Source organism: Scyliorhinus torazame, chromosome 1, assembly GCF_047496885.1.
Source record: "Scyliorhinus torazame isolate Kashiwa2021f chromosome 1, sScyTor2.1, whole genome shotgun sequence".
NCBI classification, from domain to species: Eukaryota; Metazoa; Chordata; class Chondrichthyes; order Carcharhiniformes; family Scyliorhinidae; genus Scyliorhinus; species Scyliorhinus torazame.
Genome location: NC_092707.1, coordinates 87389664 through 87408870, shown reverse-complemented (window position 1 = coordinate 87408870; position 19207 = coordinate 87389664). Strand labels below are relative to the sequence as shown.

The 19207-nt window shown below is 48.5% G+C and overlaps 1 protein-coding gene across 3 annotated transcripts in view; it reads right to left on the bottom strand.

Annotated features, from left to right (window-relative positions):
- LOC140409278 (solute carrier family 2, facilitated glucose transporter member 11-like) overlaps nt 1-19207 on the bottom strand; it is a 187103-nt gene that overhangs the window by 58096 nt on the left and 109800 nt on the right. For all 3 annotated transcript variants that reach the window (XM_072497667.1, XM_072497651.1, XM_072497658.1), the window contains 2 exons: nt 15192-15321; nt 13716-13864 (listed from right to left, as the gene is read on the bottom strand). In XM_072497667.1, coding sequence (XP_072353768.1) covers nt 13716-13864; nt 15192-15321 — 279 coding nt within the window. The remainder of the gene's footprint in view (nt 1-13715; nt 13865-15191; nt 15322-19207) is intronic.

Here is a 19207-nt window from a genome sequence, read left to right as displayed (position 1 = left end):
GCCTTTTGAAGCTATTCAGCCGGAGTCTGAAGTGGTTCTAACAGGAGCCAAATCCGTTCTGTGAAGAAAGTATAACTCTAGGCCATGCTAATTTTAAGGTAGATTGAGAGCTGCATGTTTCTTTTCTGATTGTTTTTTTTTTAAATATTTTTATTCTCCTCCTTTTTCACATTTTCTCTCCAATTTACACCCAACAATAAACAATAATCAGTAATGAATGCAATGTCAATCCCCATATCAATAACAACAATCCCATCCTTCCTTCAAACCCCCAAACATTAGCCCGCATATTAACATAAACAAATGACAAAAAGGAATCAGGAATCACCCATAGTCACCATTATCACAGACAGTCCCCCTCCCCCAACCCTTGTAGCCCGCCCCCACCCCCCACACGAATGTTCGATGTAATCCAAGTCTCGAAAGTGCATAATGAATAACGGCCATGAATTGCTAAAACCCTCCATCCTTCCCCTCAGTTCAAATTTGACCTTCTCAAGTGTCAAGAATTCCAGCAGGTCCCTCGGCCAGGCCAGGGCACAGGGTGGAGAGGTTGATCACCACCCTAACAGGATCCGCCTTAGGGCGATCAACGAGGCGAAGGCGACAACATCTGCCTCCGCACACGTTTCCAACCCCGAATATGGCCTCCCGAGGACCCGGGTCCAGTTTTACGTGCACCACTTCAGAGATTACCCTAAAAACCTCCTTCCAGTAATCCTCCAGCTTTGGACAGAACCAAAACATATGAACGTGGTTTGTGCCCCCCCCGCAACGCTCACAAACATCTTCTACCCCCTCAAAGAGCCGGCTCATCCTCGCCCTTGTAAGGTGTGCTCTATACACCACCTTCAGCTGTATCAGTCCCAACCTCACTCACGAGGTGGAGCCATTCACCCTCCGGAGCACCTCACACCAAAACCCCTCCTCCATACTCTCTCCCAACTCTTCCTCCCAATTTGCCTTGATCCCTTCCAGCGGCACCTTTTCCTCTTCCAAAATAGCCCCGTGAACTGCCGATACTACCCCCTTCTCCAGTCCCCCTGTCGTCAGCACCTCCTCCAGCAATGTGGAAGCCGGCTCTACTGGGAAGCTCTGTATCGCCTCTCTGACAAAGTCTCGAACCTGCGAGTATCTAAATATTTCCCCCTGCTCCAGCCCATACTTCGTTTCTTGTTGTTTAATGGGAAATTGAGTAGTCGTGTTAGGGGTAATTGCAAGGTATATATTGTATTCATAATAAAGTTTTGCTTTAGAAATACCAAAGCCCTATCTTTTCATGTAATCAGTCCTGGAGCAAATCATTATTTCCACACAGCCTTACAAATAAACTAAAATATTGGTGATTCGATCCAGTATCCTAGCCACTGTTGGGGTTTGGTCTGGGATCGTGATAAAATCCCGACCTTAAATATATTAAATTATGGAGCATTTACAAATATCTGGCGTAAGCTATTCCAAATGTTCCCAACCAACTGAATGAAGAAATTTCTCCTCACCTTGATCCCAAATGGTTGATCCATATCTTGAGACTGCCCCAGGTCCTAGAATCCCCAGTCAGGGGAGACAAGCTCTCAGTATCTATCCTATCAAGCCCCTTCAAAATGCGGTCTGCTTCAATGAGATCAGCTCTCATTCTCCTAAACTCCAGACAGTACAGGCTCAATTTATTTAGCCTCTCACCATTGGACAGGAACCAATCTATTGAACATTTGCTGTTCGTACTCCAGTGCAAATATATCCTTCCTTGAATATGGAAACCAAAGTTGCGCACAGTACTCCAGGTGTGGGCTCACCATAACCCCATATAAGTATAGCAATACTTCCTTATTCTTGTACTCCAATCCCCTAGCAAACATGCAAGGTATGCCTTTGTCATCCTAATTGCTTTCTATAGCCGCATGCTAACTTTCTGTGTTCCTTGATTTAGTTCACACAAGTCTCTCTTGAGTTCATATTTAGAAGCTAATTTTTCTGTTAACCAGTTGAGGGATTGGGGGGTGTTGGCAGGTCATGGGGGTGGGGGCTGTTGCCAATTTGGGTGTGGGTGGGTCATCGCTGGGGGTTTCAGTTGGTGGGTTGCATAGTTTTGGGGAGGAGGGAAATCGGTCAGTGTGAGGGTGGATGCGGAGGACTGGAGGCAGTCGACCAGTTTTGGGATGGCGTGGGGCGGAGTCAGCCAATTTAGGGCTGCAGTGGTCGGTCAGGCAGGGCGAGTTGGCAAGTCTCGGGGGGGGGGGGGAAGGTTTGTGCAGGTGGCAGGGGGGAGAACACAACAGGCAGTTGGAGAAAGTGAGTATCAGGTCGGGCTAGGCTTGGGGAGTGGGTAATTGGAGGTTGGGTAACGTCCCATGAGAGAGGAGGGTGTCCCCTAGGAATAGGTGGATAGTAGGCAAATAGGGGGAGCCCCAAGGGTTCACAAGTTTGGGGGGAGTCCCATGAAGGGCCAATGTCAGTTTGTACAATCGTTGCCCAGAAGGTAGAAGTGGGTTTCAATTATCCTAACTTTCTCAGGTAACTATTGATGTACGACAGCAAGAACAATCCAAAGTTTGTGTTTTAAATCCCAGTATATGGCAATTGCCCATAGCAAGTTTGCACTTCCCAGGCAATGGCCTTGCAAATCTTATGTGGAAACATTCGGGGTAGGGGCTGCCTCCATCTTTGGGAATACCCCTCCAGATGCTGGAGATCGCAAGTTGCAGCCCTTGGGTTACTCACTCTTATTAGCCCCATGGTTACCCTTTATTTCTGTTATTTTATTTCTGACTTCTACACTGAAAATAGGGACAAAATATTTGTTCAACATCTTTCCTAATTCCTCATTCTCCATGATAATTTTGCCTATCTCTGCCATCATTCAAATGAAGAGACCAACATTTACTTAAGCTACTCTCCTCCTTTTAGATATGTTTAACAGCTGTTATAATGTATTTTTATATTCCTTATAATTTGACCCTCATTCTATTATTTCTCATTTTAATGTTTCAATGTTTCCCACAGTTTATTTATCACTATACCTTTTAGTCTATTTACCCAATCAACCTTAGCCAGATCTTCCTCACACCTATATAATTGGCTTTGAGTTTCTCATTTGGGACTACCTGTGGCGGCCATGATGCGAGTGGTCGCACATTTGGCAGCTCCCATTCGAGGCTGTTTTTTCGGACCTATTCCCGTTTGTAGGGTAGATGTTTTGCGGAACAAAGGTGCAGGGGTGACTGGAGAAAAGTTTGATTCCACTGGTGGGGTTGCTGGATGGATCTACAGACCAGAAGTGTGTCGAGAAGAAGGGAACAGTTGGAGCAAGAGAATCTTCGTGTGACACAGGTCAAGCTGGCGGAGGGCAAAGGGTCTGCCCTGCCTGCCTAATGGTTGACGAAGCAACTGGTGGACATTTGAAATGAAAAGTTTAGCCAACAGAGGAGGGAGATCCAGGAGGACCTACCCAAGGCAGTGGAACCGTTAAAAGCTAACATTGACCACACGGAGCAGAGGCTGGAGCCCCAGGGCCAGGCCATTCGGAAAGTTTGGAAGCGGTGGGGGAGCATGAGGAACAGCTTGCCTTCTTGGTGGCCGAAATAGGGGTGATGCGGGAGATTCAGAAGCAGTTAAAGGAGAAGGAGGAGAGCCTGGAGAATCACTCCAGGAGACAGAACCTAAGAATTGTGGGGATGCCTGAAGGCAATGACAGGGCGGACGCTGGTAAGTAGCCAAGACGCTGCAAAACATTGATGGGGGAGGGGGCCTTTGAATGGTCCCTGGATGTTTACTAAGTGCACAGGGCGCTGATGAGGAAGCCACAGGCGAATAATCTACCAAGGGCGATGGTGGTGCCTCTTCACCGGCTCCTGGACAAGGAGAAGATATTGAGATGGGCGAGGCAGACGAGGAGGTGCACCTGGGAGGGGAGCAAGCTTCCGGTGTACCAGAACCTGGGCGCGTACCTGGCGAAGAGGAAAGCCGGGTTTAATCGGGTGAAGGCTGCCCTCTTTAAAAAGAGGTGAAGTTCGGGATGTTGTAGCCGGCCCGCCTCTGAATGACTTTTCATAGCTGAGAACATTATTTTGGAACACCAGAGGAAGCGATGGAGTTTTTAAGAGACAATGGACTGGCAGGAGAAGGAGGACATTGAACTGTGGAGGAGGTGTGAGGAGATGGGTGCTTTTCCTGTCATTTTTTTCTTGTATCTTTTTTCTCCTTTGTTGGAGAACTTTTCTCTGTTGAGATGTTTTGTTGCGTTGAGGGTGAGTGCATCTTTTTTCTTGCTTCATTGTTGTTTGTGAGGTGTGCGAGCGGAGGGGGGGGGGGGGAGGAATCAGCAGTGGGGGGTAGGAGGCTTAGGTGGTTTGGGCGGGGTCTGCCAGGCTAGCTGGGCGAGTAAGTTAATGGGAGCGCAGTGGGGGGGGGGTGATCAGGTGGTAGTGAAGCAGAGGGGGATGGGGTAGCTGTTTTGGGGAAGGGGGTGGGGGAGAGAGGGGCTGTTGACAAAGGTGTTGATGCTGTGGAGTAGCATGGGAGGGAGTGGTGACGCTGGACATCTGAAGGTGGGCCTGGAAGGTCACGTGGCATAGGCCGGGGACTGGCCTAAGAAGTAGTATGGTTGATCGGCAGGGGAGGGGGGCAGGGTGCCCTTCGGTCATGCTGGTCACTGTTAAGTAATGGGTTAAGAGACAGAGGTTGCCCGCCGGAATGGGTACACATGATCCATGGGTTGGCATGATGGTGCTGTGAGTGGTTGCACCCCGGTTGCGCCCCCAGCATCTCCTCCCCCACCCTCCTATGGTGGCCCACCCCTATGAAGGGTTCATCATCCCCAGTCGAGGGTCGCTTCTCCCCTCCGCTGAGCACGGGATTGGAAAGCCCAGCGCCCCCTGGCTCTTTGCCTGTGAGCAAAGATGGCTCCTCACCTCGGCTCCCTACAGAAGCCCTTTCGCCAGGTTCACGTTTTTCAAAAGGAGTACTAATCGGTGTTAAGTAATGGGTTAAGAGACATTGCAATTAGTTGTCTCATTTATGTTAAGTATCCATTAATTGACACTGATATGTAAAGGGGCTTCAGGTGGCCTCTGTCAGGTGGTGTGTTGTTAAGAGTTTTGTGCAGAGGCTGTGGAAGTGAAATAAATGGTGTTTGGTGAAAAGGAACTCTTCATTTCACAGCAACTAAAACGTCTAACAATGGTAGCAGAGGATGGTTGCTGTGCAAATGTGAAGGTTTGAAAGATGTAACTTTTCCTGATCAAACCAAGGAGTGAGTGAGGAGAAAAAAAAAGATACATGGCTGAACCCAGGGTAAAGATGGCTGGATATGACTATCCTCCCTTATTTTCTGAAAGGGAATCGTACGACCAATGGGGAAGTGCAGTAGTTATGTCGACTAAAGTAACTGCTTTGGGAAAGGGAAAACAAGGTATAGCATTGGCTCTTTCTTTACCATATGGCAGTAAAATCCAAAACAAAGTGCTTTCTGAGCTGGAATTGGAAGAGTTAAGACTCCGAAGAAGGTCTGGAGACTTTATTACATTATATGGATAAGATTTATAAGAAAGATGACTTGTTAAGTGCGTATGAAGCATGGTCGGATTTTGATAAGTTCCGGAAAATGGAGGCTATCTCCATGGAAGACTATATAATGGAATTTGGCAGACTATATAAAAGGCTGCAGAAACACAATCTGGAATTTCCACAGTCTGTGTTGGCCTTTAAATTACTTGACTGTGCTAGAGTGAGCAACATGGATAGGCTCCTGGTTTTGACAGGAGTTCAGTTTACTGATAAGGATACCTTATTCGAACAGATGACAAAAGCTTTACAAAAGTTTCTGGGGAAACATTCGATTCCAATGGCTCTGATGACCCAAATAGGTCAGCCTGCAATAAGGCAGAATATGGAAGATACACTAGTAACAGGATGGTAAAATCGTGTGGCTACGAACAGGGCTCAAGACTATAGACGGAGACCGAGACAAGGAAATTATGAAGACAGAAACCCAGTTAGAACCTACAATAGGAAGATGAACCCCAGAAATGCACGGGGCATGATAAATCGATGTTTTCGATGTGACTCTCAATACCATTATGCTTTCAACTGTCCAACTCGTTATGATAGAGTGTTTGAAGCGACACATGACACGGAAGAGTCAGAAGAGGAAAAAGATAGTGACCAGAAAGAAGGCATTGTCCTATTGACAAGCAGCTTTACGCCGGTAATGAGGGTGTTGGTTGCAGAATCCTTCAACTGTGCTGCATTGGACAGTGGCTGCACATCTACTGTGTGTGGAATTGACTGGTTAAAATGTTACCTGTACTCTTTGAATGGAGGGCGCAGAAACGCAGTGCCAGTTCAGATAGTACATCGGATAGTGACAGGTCTGCAGGAAAAGGTCGAGAACTATTGAAAGGACATCACACAGCAGAAGGGAAAGATCAAGCAGTAGCAGTACAGAACGAGATACCAGGCGGGAGAGGAGACGTAGTTTGTCAAGATCTCGGAACATGAGTAAGACTACGAATACTAATAGGAGTAGAAGCCCACATGCACATGAGATTTTGGTGGCTTCAAATAAATTAGATGAAAAAGTTATTAAAGAAGCTAAACAGCAAGAATTGCATAGTTGGAGTGAATTTGGGGTATACACGGAAGTACCGGATAGGGGACAAAGAGCTCTATCCCACAGGTGGATTTGCACGGAAAAGGTTCTTCCGGATGGAACTTATAAGGCAAAGGCCAGGCTCGTGGCAAGGGGATTTGAAGAAAACTTAGAAGATCAGGATTTAAGGGTAGATTCACCTACAGCAGGAAAGATCTTCTTGGCTCTATTAGCCAGAAAGGCATGGGAATGCAAATCTATAGATATAAAAGCTGCCTTTTTGCAGGGACATCAGCTCCAGAGAGACATTTTTCTCCGTCCTCCTAAAGAAGCAGCAGAAGGGGTACTCTGGGAGTTGAACAAATGTGTATATGGATTAAATAATGCATCTAGAGTCTGGTATTTTTCGGTAAGGTCAGTTTTGTTAAAGTTAGGCTGTTGCCAGTTGAAAGCAGACCCTACAATGTTTTACTGGCACTATAAAGGAAATCTTTCTGGCATTTTTATGATGCATGTCGATGATTTTTTGTGGGGAGGGACTAGTGATTTTGAAGCTATTGTAATCTCTGGTTTGAGGAAAGAATTCAGGGTTGGAAGTCAGGCTTCCGGTGCATTTAAATATATTGGACTGGAAATTGGACAGACTAAGTCAGGGGCAACTTTACGTCAGCAATCTTATTTGGAAAGCATCACCCCAATAGCAATTAGTCGCGGCCGAGTTTCACAAAAAGACGCAATGGTTTCAAAGATAGAAAAAGAGCAACTGCGAAGTTTAATTGGGCAACTGAACTAGTTAGGTAGACAGACTAGACCGGACGTGAGTTTTGATGTCGTAGAGTTGAGTACAAAAATGAATGATCCCAAAGTGGAAGACATAATCAGAGCAAATAAAGCATTGGCCAAACTAAAAATGCAGGAGTGTGTTTTGAAGTTCCCGGTTTTAGGTGACCTTCAGCACTTGAAACTCATAGTTTATAGTGATGCGTCCTATGCAAATTTACGTGATGGGGTTTCAAGCGCAGGAGGTTTTATCATTTTCCTTTTGAGAACAATGGTAAATGTTGCCCACTTGTGTGGGAAACAAAGAAAATAAGGAGAGTGGAAAAAAGCACTTTGGCTGCTGAGACGTTAAGCCTTGTAGAGGCGGTGGATATGGCTTTTTATATAAGTATGATATTGACAGAAATTTTGGGATTAGGGGATTTGGGTAATATACCTATTGACTGTCACATTGACAATAAATCCCTGTGGGAAAATGTGCACTCTACAAAAAGTGTCAATGAAAAGAGGTTACGGATAGACATCGCAAGTTTGAAGCAGATGTTGGACAGAGGGGAAATAACAAAACTTAAATGGGTCGACAGGAGCTATCAACTGTCAGACTGTTTTACAAAAGGAGGGGCTAGTTCACAGAAACTTTTGGATATTGTTAATGAAGGGCGCTTGTTTCTGGGACAGTTTTTTTTTCTTTCTCGTCCAAACAAAAAAAAAAGTGGGGGGACGACATCATGTGTGCGTTTTTGAGTTTCTTGAAATTTTGTTTTCACCTAATTTTTTTTTCTCCAAGGAAGGGGAGACTGTTAAGTAATGGGCTAAGAGACATTAGAATTAGTTGTCTCATTTATGTTAAGTATCCATTAATTGACACTGATATGTAAAGGGGCTTCAGGTGGCCTCTGTCAGGTGGTGTGTTGTTAAGAGTTTTGTGCAGAGGCTGTGGAAGTGAAATAAATGGTGTTTGGTGAAAAGGAACAAGAACTTTAGACTCTTCATTTCACAGCAACTAAAACGTCTAACAGTCACATGGAATGCGAAGGCGCTGAATGGGCCAGTTAAACAGTTGTGTGGTTTTGTGCACTTGAGGAGCTTGAAGGTGGGCATGGCTTTTTTACAAGAACACACTTAAACATCGGGGATCAGAAAAGGCTAAGAAAAGGGTGGGTAGGACAAGTCTTCCATTCAAGATTAGACATGAAGATGCGGGAGGTGGCAGTGCTGGTAAATAAATGGGTGGTGTTTGAGGTGGGGAATATAGTAGCAGATTCAGGCGGGAAGGTTCGTGATGGTGAGGGGGAAGCTGGAGGGGATGCCAGTGGTCCTGGTAAATGTTTATGCCCCAAATTGGGATGATGTGGAGTTTATGAGGCGAGTGCTGGGGAAGATCCCGGACCTGAACTCGCACTGGCTGATTATGGGGAGGAGGATTTTAACACGGTCATTGATCTGGAATTGGACTGGTCGAGCCCGAGGTTGGGAGATCATCCTGTTGGCGGTGGCGAAGGAGCTGAAGGGGTTTCATAGAGCGCATGGGGGGTAGGGGCGGACCTGTGGAGGTTTGGGAAGCTGAGGGCGAAAGAGTTTTTGTATTTCTCCCATGTGCACAGGGCGTATTTTTTTGTGGTAGGCAAGACATTATTGGCGGGGGTGGGTCGATTCAGGGTGCGTGGCGATTGTGGTTTTTCATAGTTCATTTCAGAAAATTTACAGTGCAGAAGGAGGCCATTCGGCCCATCGAGTCTGCACCGGCTCTTGGAAAGAGCACCCCACTTAAGCCCCACACCTCCACCCTATCCCCCTTTATCCCCGTAACCCCACCTGACCTTTTTGAACACTAAGGGCAATTTATCATGGCCAATCCACCTAACCTGCACATCTTTGGACTGTGGGAGGAAACCGGAGCACCCAGAGGAGACCCACGCAGACACGGGGAGAACATGCAGACTCCGCACAGTGACCCAAGCCGGGAATCGAACCTGGGACCCTGGAGCTGTGAAGGCAACAGTGCTACCCACCGTGCCGCACTGGGTGGACTTGCAAGTGGATTGGGGGGGGGGGGGGGGGGGGGGGGGGGGGGGGGGGGGGGGGAGGTCCAGCGCCCGCAGTGGAGGCTGGACGTAGGGTTGCTAGTGGATGAGGAGGTGTGTGTGCAGGTGAGGGCCGCCATTCGAGGGTATGTGGAACTAAATGATATAGGTGAGGTCTCAGCCGCCACGTTGTGAGAGGCACTCAAGGCAGTGATTAGGGGGTGTTTATATGCGGCGATTTCTGCAAGGGTTGCAGTTCCCCAAGGAGGAGGAGGGCCTGGTAGAGGGGTTGGGAGCACCCATTGGACTAGTGGAGGTGATGGAGGGTGTGGAGGTATTTGAGGGTATGGGGGCGATGCAGGCAGGGAAGGCCCCGGGCCCAGATGGTTTACCGGTAGAACTTTATGAAAGATTTTGTGGGCGACCTGGGGCCCCTGCTGGTAAGGGCATTGAATGAGGCAAGGGAGAAGGGGGAGCTCCCCCCCATGTTATCGCAGGCCTCAATATCTTTAATTCTGAAGACGAATAAAGACCCGGAGCAGTGTGGGTCCTACCACCCGATAACAGTGCTGAATGTATACGCCAAGTTGTTGGCTAAGATCTTGCCTCGCGGATTGAGGTCTGTGTGCCGGGGTAATAGGGGAAGATCAGACGGGGTTTGTAAAGGGGAGGCAAATGTCAGCTAACGTTAAGTGTCTGTTGAACGTTATAATGATGCCCTGGGAGGGATGGAATGTGGAGGTGGCTGTCGCTATGGAAGAGAAGGAGGTCTTTGAATGGGAATATCTGCGGAAGGTACGGAGGCGGTTCGGGTTCGGGCTGGGGTTCGTGGATTGGATCCGGTTGTTGTATCAGACACCGGGTGGAACGACGAACCGGGTGAGTTCGGGGTACTTCAGGTTACATCGTGGGATGAGGCAGAGATGTCCACTCTCCCCATTGCTCTTTGCCTTAGTGATAGAGCCACTGCCAATAGGGCTGAGAGTGTCAAGCGCTTGGAATGGCACAGTGCGGGAGGAGGGAGGGGGCACAAGGTCTTGCTATATGCGGACGACCTGTTGCTTTATATATCAGACCCAAGGGAAAGCATTGGGGGTCATTTTGGTGGAATTCTGAATTTGGTGGTTTTCTGGGTATAAATTAAACATGGGGAAGAGTGAGGTCTTCCCGATCCAGGCGAGGGGGCAGGAGGAGGTTGGGTGAACTGCCGTTTAAGGGTGTGGGGCGGGTTTCAGGTACCTGGGCATCCACGTGGCGCGGGGATAGGGGCAGCGTCATAAATAGAATCTGGCGCGGTTGGTTGAGCAGATAAAGGGGGATTTTAAGAGGTGGGATGTGCTCCCATAGTCGTTGACGGGCCGGTGCAGTCCGTGAAGATGACGTCACACCCAAAGTTTCTATTTGTGTTCCAGAACCTTCCGATTTTTATTTCAAAGGCCTTCTTTTGGAAGATTAGTACATTGATCTCGGGGTTTGTGTGGGCGGGGAAAGCCTCGCGGGTGATGAAGGTGCTTCTGGAGCGGGCGGGGGGCGTGGCTGGCCTTGCCAAATGTGATGAACTATTACGGAATATTAAATATAGCCACGTTCAGGAAGTAGGTAGTGGGGGAGGGTCGGTGTGGGAGCGGATGGAGGCCGCCTCTTGCAGGTATACGTGTTTGGGGGCACTGTTGACGGCGCTTCTGTCGCTCTCGCCGGCCAGGTACTCCACAAGTCCGGTGGTAGTGGTGGCCCTGAGGGTGTGGGGACAGTGGCGGCAGCACCTGACGCTGGAGGGTGCCTTGTTGTGGGCACCGATCAGCGGGAATCACAGGTTTGCTCCAGGGGTCTAGATGCGGGTTCCGGGGGTGGCGGCGGGTGGGGTTTGAGCGGTTTCGAGACCTATTTGTCAGGGGCAGCTTTTTGAGCTTGGTCGAGGATTATGGATTGCCCAGCGGGAATGGGCTCTGGTACTTACAGATGCGGGACTATGCGAGGAAGTAGGTGTCATCCTTTCCTGGCCTGCCGCCCACGGGGTTCCAGGACAAGATGGTGTCGAAAACAGGGATTGGTAAGGGCAGGGTGTCGGATATATACAAAGAATTAATGGACTGGGAGGGCACCCCAATAGAAATTAAGCGGAAGTGGGAGGAAGAGCGGGGGATTCTGGAGGCTGAGTTATGGGAGGAGGCTTTGAGGAGGGTGAATGCATTCTCTTTGTGTGCCAGGCTTAGCCTAATTTAATTTAAAGTAGTCCACAGGGCACATATGATGGTGGTCAGAATGAGTAGGTTTTTTGAGTGGGTGGAGGATAGGTGTGGGTGGTGCGCGGGGGCCCGCGAACCATGTCCACATGTTTTGGGCCTGTCTGAAGCTGAGGAGATTCTGGCGGGGATTCGCTGACGTGATGTCTGAGGTGCTGAGGGTGAAGGTGGTCACGAGTCCAGAAGTTGCAATTTTTGGAGTGTAGGAAGCCCCGGGAGTTTAGGGGGGTGAGACAGGCCAATGTTTTGGCCTTTGCCTCTCTGGTAGCCCGGAGATGGATCCTGTTGGAATGGAGGGACCCGGAGGCGCTGAAAGCGGGGTTATGGGTAAGCGACCTCGCAGAATTCCTTAGGCTGGAAAAAAATCCAGATCACCTTGAGACTGTGGAGGGGTTTGTCTGGAGATGGAAAGCGTTTATCGACTTCTTCAAGGATAGTTAGGAAGTCAGCAGGGGGAGGGGGAAGGTGGGGGCTTTGGGGTTAAAAAAGGAGGTAGAGTAGGTGGAGGCTAACAGCAGTGAGGGTGGGACGCGGGAGATTTGGTTATTTACCTGTTATCCAATTTCCTGTTTGTTCTCCTTTTGATTTTGGTTCTTTGATGTATATATATATGCCGTAATAAAAAAAAATTACGTTTCTCGTTTGGGACTGGAGTGTCTTGCTTTCAAACTTAGCACGGAATTCAGTTGTAATGTGATCACTTTCCCAGAGGATCTTTTACTCTAAGAAAACTAATTAAACCTGCCTCTTTCACAATCCTAGGTCTAAATTAGCCGTGTCCCTTTGATGCTGCATGACTTGTTGAGTATTTCCAGCATTTTCTGTTTTTAGTTCAGATTTCCAGCATCCCCATTTTACTAAGTTTCGATTTGCTTTATGCGTAGTTAGCTCTGCAAATCTATTGTGTCAGGATACTGTTGCGAGAGCATTGTACAAATTCATCTTAATTTTATTTGTCCAGTGTCTATGAAGATTAAATTCCCCCACAATTATGACATTGCCTTTGTTACAAGTTCCAATTATATTTTGCTTAATGATCTGTCAAATGGTATAATTACTGTTTGGAGGCCTATAATGTACTCTCAGCAGCATTTTCTCAACCATGTTATTTCTAAACTCCACCCATTCTGATTCTACTTCCAGATCTTCTGAGCCAAGATCCTTTCTTACTAACGTTCTTATGCCACATAACTGGGGGGAGAGGGGTCTCTTTAATTAGGAGGTCTCGGGGGGAGGTCTGGTGGGGTGGGCAGGTCTTGCATTTTCTGTGGGGGTTGGCCCTAAGATGGACTTTGGATAATACAGAGTTACCCCCTTGGCCCACCGCGAGTCCACCGTGTCAGGTACACTTCGTCAGGACCGGCACCAATTCCCATCCACGGGATACCTGGCCCAGAGGACAGGAGAATCACGAGGGCCAGGAGAATATGTTGCCTGTTAATAGGATACGAATGGGTCTTAATCGAGGTTCATGCCCTTCAACAGCGCGAGGATGCAAATGAGTCTTAATTATCTATTTCTCACTCACTATCGCGGGACGTGAACCTCCATCCAGCTGGGGGCCAGAGCATCTGAAACGGATCAGCACCCGGCGCCGCTCCCCATTTTTTTCCCCAATGCTGGATTCCCCGCCACATTGGGAAGTCCGCTATCAGCGGCGCACAGCGGAGGATTTGGCCCCATGCCTCTGCCGTGATTATTAGATCTAAACCATTTATCTCTATTTGTGCCAGCCACCAGTTCATCTACTTGGTGCACGTTTGGATGTCAGATGAGGATGAGATGACACAGCAGTTTTACACCTTGTGGTAAAATGGGATGCACATTCTCATTGGCAAGGTGTGTATGTGAAGAATGTTTCTTGGGTGGGATGCCAGAGCGCTGTTGGCCCTTCTGGATCCATCTGCCAGGAAGAGAAGACTTTCAATAGTTAGGCAGAGAAAATGGAAATAATTCCGTGTTTTAATATAGTGCAAGGCCTGGCTCTGTGTCCACTTGGGTAACCTCTAATCCAGCTATCTCAAAGATCTCTGAGCCAATGGACAAAAATATTTATTCTCTCGTCTCTGAAGCACTTACCCTTCATGCACAGGTTCTTGTTCTCCCTGTCAATCAGCAGGTACCTGGGGCTCTCTGGGCACCACGGCAGAGTGGCAAGTTGGATTAGAGCTGGCACCGCACAAGTCGAGAGCAGTAGCGGCCACAATTCTTCCCTGCCCAAAATCTCCCTGCAATTAGCATCATGAAATGGCTTACTTTCCTTATAAATACACCTTACGTTACCAATACAGTCAGCCAACATAGTCATGCTGTGCACAAAGGATCTGCAGTGAGCAGAAAATCCAGCTCAGTCCCTCTCATTTGATCACAATTCCAGGCTAAAGGAATCTGAATTATCTCTGAATGCGACCTCTGCTTGGGAACCGATATAGAGCTTTGGTGGCACTGAGCTCTCCTTAAATTTACTATTACCATGGAAATCAATCATAAATAGCCAAACAGAAGTGTAACAGAACCCATGGAACAGGGAATTCATGATATAAAAAAGTATTGAGATTCAAGTGTTAACACTTTTAACATTGGGTAGGTAGACATGCAATTGTCAATCACACTGTCAGCTGCTGACACCATAAAACCAAGAATAACTGTGCTTCTTTGCACTACTAAGGACATATTATAAATTAGGATGCGAGATGCAGGCTGTGATATAAGCAGAGAATAATGGATATCCTGAACTGAGTTACAGCATGGATGTAGAATATAACGTACTGATGATGACTGTAATATTGAATACCAGGTACCCGAGAATGGATTAGAGACTTGGGTCTAAACCAAGTTCAAATAGTTTATACAGAGTACAACAGCTACCCAAGAAGTGAACTACAGGCTGATCAAAGGATTGGACAGTTGAGATATAAAATAAGTATGTCCAGATCTGCCTGGCCCTTTAACCATAACTTCTGCAACTTCCTTTTTCCATTTGCCCTGAGGTGTGGGAATGAACATTGACCCATGCACCTTGGTGAGAACTGGATGCTGCTGCAGCTCTGTATCAGTTCTCAATCAGAGTTGGATGCAGGGATGGAACACAAGAGGATCTTTCAGTGCCTTCACATTCAGAGAAAACTCTGTTTCCTGTAACTGGAATCATTTCAATAATCAAGTCTTACTTTGGCTAACAGTCAACTAACAATAACAGCTTAAATTTATATAGCATTGTTAATGTAGTAAAACATTCAAGATGCTGGACTAGAATATTATCAAACAAAATTTGATAGAGAGCTGTGTACGGGGATACCAGTTGACTGAAAGTTGGGTCAAATTGGTAGGTTTTGAGCAGAGCCTTAATGGAGAAGAGGAGTAGAGAAGTGGAGAGATTTCAGGAGCAACTCTAGAACTTCGGGTCTTGTCAACTGAATAATTACAGTCCTCAATGCATAGTCCTCAGGTATAATTTCCCTTTCTCATTGCATTGTGAACATTTATTTTTATTCAGTGCCATGCCACAAACACGTACATACTCTAAAGCATTAATCTCTGGGAGACTGGACTTACCCGATTCCGATGGTCTGTCCCAGCACTATTCCAGCTGCAGTGAACGGAGCAAATGACAGGGCTACCATGCCTCGGATGTCCTTCGGTGCACTCTCACCAAGATACATGGGGTTAATGTTCATTCCCACACCTTAGAGAAACAGGAAGAAGGAACTTGCATGAATCAAGGTGAAAGGGCCCGTCAGATCTGCAGCAATGGACTTGAGCGGTTCAAAATGGTGGCTCACCACCACCTTCTCAAGGGCAATTAGGGATTGGCAGCAAGTGCTGGCCTTGTTAGTGAGGCTCACGACCCATGAAAAACAATTTAAAAATCTTGGTGTTCTTATCCACTTTTGTTTATAACATTGTACTGATAAATTCAGCCTATAAACCTGGTCTATAGGTTTAGAGCTTGGGCATCGGCTTATGTTAAATAACTGCATTTTTTTTTTGCCCCTTCCTCCCTTGTTTCCCACAGCTGTCCCAAAAATGCTGAATTAATGAGGGAGTGCAGTTTTACATGCTGCTCGAGACTTCCGGTAGCGGCCACATTTGGTGGAATTGTTTGATACTTTTCACCCGATATAGGGGATGTTTGCTGATGCAAAGTGCATGATCAGCGAGACATAGAAATTCTCCTCCGGTAGGTTTCTCAGATGAGGACAGCAATGATCAAAGGGTAGCAGTCTGCCCGGGAGGACTGTCGAAGTTCATCAGACGGAAAAATAGTGGAGAGCTCTGGGGCGTCTCCCGGCTCAGTGGTCTGCAGGGCAATTGGTGCAGTTTCTGAACGGCAAGTTCCAACAGCGGAGGCAAGAGGCCTCGGAGGAGCTAAACAGGCGGCTTTTGAGAGAGTGGAGCAACGTTTGGAGGCATAGAGTTCAGCGCTCCAGAAGGTGGAAGAGTCGGTAATGGATCATGAGGACCGGCTGGCCTCGTTGGAGGCAGAATTAATTGGTGCTCATGGTGGAAGGGCAGAAAAGGCTGAAGGAGAAAGTGGGAGAACTGGAGAATCATTTCAGGAGGCAGAATCTCTGTATCGTGGGGCTGCCTGAAGATGGCCACAGAGTATGTGGCGAATATGTTCGAGAAGTTGGTGGGATGGGGTCTTTGACCGATCTCCCGAAGTAGATCGAGCACACAGGGCCTTGAGGAGGAGGCCGGAGGCAGGTTCAGCAGCCGAGGCCGATGGTGATGCAGTTGCATCATTTTCTGGATAAAGAGAAGATTCTACGGTGGGCAAACGAGAGGGTCTACCTGGGAAGGAAATGTGATGCGTATCTACCAGGACTTGGATGTGGAGTTAGCCAAGCAGCGGGTTGGGTTCAATCGGGTCAAAGCGGCTCTCTACAAGAAAGGAGTGAAATTCGGGGCGTTATATCTTGTTTGTCTGTGGGTCAAGCACCAGAATCAGGACTTTTATTTTGGTACGCCGGAAGTAAATTTATGAGAGACAACGGATTGGGGGACTTGTGAGGACATTGAACTTTGGAGATGCCAGGATGGGGAATGTGGGTGGGCATGCTGGATGGATTGTTGTATCTACTGTGGTTGGGCATGGATTGGGTAAGTGTGTTCTACTGTTCTTGGAGCATTGCGGGTGAGGGAGCTCGTTAAAGAGAGATTATGGCTAATTGGGGGAGGGGGAGCGAGAGCCCCTCCCCCCGTTGATCGTGTGGAACATTCAGGGATTAAACAGGCCGATTGAGGTCTCACGCTTTTGCACACTTACCGGGCGGGATTCTCACACCCCGGGGCCGGGCCGGCAAATCGCCGTGACCAGCGCGAATCGCGCCATGCCGATGCGACGCCAGATATTATTCACCGGAGAGCGGAGAATCGGCACCATTGGTGCCGGTCGAAGGCCGCTCTACAGGGCCCCGCCTGCCGATTCTCCACCTGGGATGGGCCGAGCGGCCGCGCCAAAAAACCCAAGTCCTGCCAGCGCCATTCTAACCTGGTCTTACTTGACGGACCGCGGCATGGAAGGATCCGGGGGCGGCCTATGGAAGAGGAGAGGGGTCTGACCCCGGGGGGGCCTCTGCTGTGTCCTGGCCCGCGATCGGGGCCCACCGATCGGCGGACGGGCCTCTCGGGCTGGAGGACGCCTTTATTCCGCGCCGGCCTCTGTAGCCCTACACCATGTTGCGTCGTGGCCGGCACGGAGAAGGGAGACACCGCGGAAATCCGCCGGTCCCACTGCGCATGCGCAGACCGGCGGCGCCCATCTGACGCCACGATCGGCAGCTGGAGTGGCGTAGGTTACTCCAGTGCCGTGCTGGCCCTCTATTGGGGCCCGAATTGCTGATCCTGAGGATCAGAGAATCCCGCCCAAGGTGTTTGAAGGCGGACGTGGTGTTTCTTCAGGAGACGCATTTGAAGGCGGGGGCCAGCTGAGATTGAGGAAGGGCTGGGTGTGGCAGGTATTCCATTTGGGGTCGGATATGAAGACGAGAGGGGTGATAGTGTTGATCAATAAGAGGGTGACATTTGAGGTGGGGAATATAATGACAGGCCGGGGGGATAGATTTGTGATGGTGAGGTCGAAGCGGGCGCCCGTTATGTTGGTGAATGTGTATGCCCCAAATTGGGGTGATGTAGAGTTTTTCAGGTGGGTTTTGGCAAAGATGCCGGACCTGGACACGTACCGGGGGGGAGTTTTAGTATGGTGCTGGACTAGGTTGGAATTGTCCTGTCCCAGGTCCCTGTAGGTGTCGGCCATGGAAAAGGAGCTGTTGGGGTTTCTGGAACACATGGGAGGGAGGGGCTGACCTGGGCAGTTTGAGAGGCGAGGGTGAAAGAATTTTCATATTTCTCGTACGTCCACCGGGTGTACTCTTTATCCTGCATAAGGCGCTGTTGGCGGGGGTGGCTGGACCGGAGTATTCAGTGATTGTGGTGTCTGACCATGCGCTGCACTGGGTGGAATTGCGGGTGGCAAAGGGGAGTCCCCAATTACCGCAGTGGAGGTTGGATTTGGATTATTGGCAGATAAGGAGGTTTGCAAAAAGATAGAGGTGGCTATCCAAAACTATGTGGAGCAGAATAAGACGGGGGAGGTTTCCGCCTCCCCACTGAAGGCAATGGTAAGGAGTGAGTTTATCTCAATCCGGGCGCACAAAGAGAGGAAATGAGTGTGGCAACTGCGCAGGGCCAGGTGGGAAGTATATGAATATTGGGAGAAAGCCAGCAGGAAGCTTGCGCATCAGCTGAGCAGGCAAGCGGCAGCGAGGGAAATTGGGCGGATGAGAGATGACGGGAGTTCCTAGCTGAGTTCTACAAGACGTTTGGGTCGGAGATGAGGCCCCTATTAGTCAAGATGTACAATGCGTCGATGGAGAGCTCCCTCCCCACACTGTCTCAGGCCTCAATATCGCTCATTTTAAACATGATGTGGATTGGCATTGGACTGGGGTGAGCACAGAGAGAAGTCTTACAACACTAAGTTTAAGTCCAACAGGTTTATTTGGAATCATGAGCTTTCGAACGCAGTGATTCCAAATAAACATGTTGGACTTTAACCTGGTGTTGTAGAACATACATAGAACATACAGTGCAGAAGGAGGCCACCCGGCCCATCGAGTCTGCACCGACCCACCCAAGTCCTCACTTCCACCCTATCCCCATAACCCAATAACCCCTCCCAACCTTTTTGGTCACTAAGGGCAATTTATCATGGCCAATCCACCTAACCTGCACGTCTTTGGACTGTGGGAGGAAACCGGAGCACCCGGAGGAAACCCACGCACACACGGGGAGAACGTGCAGACTCCGCACAGACAGTGACCCAGCAAGGAATCGAACCTGGGACCCTGGCGCTGTGAAGCCACAGTGCTAACCACTTGTGCTACCGTGCTGGGTAGCTGGGTAAGACTTCTTACTGTGCTCATTTTAAAGAACAGTACGAAGTCTTACAACACCAGGTTAAAGTCCAACAGGTTTGTTTCGATGTCACTAGCTTTCGGAGCGCTTTTTAAAGATTTTAAAGAAAGACAATAACCCAGAGCAGTGTAGGTCATACCGCCCGATTGCGC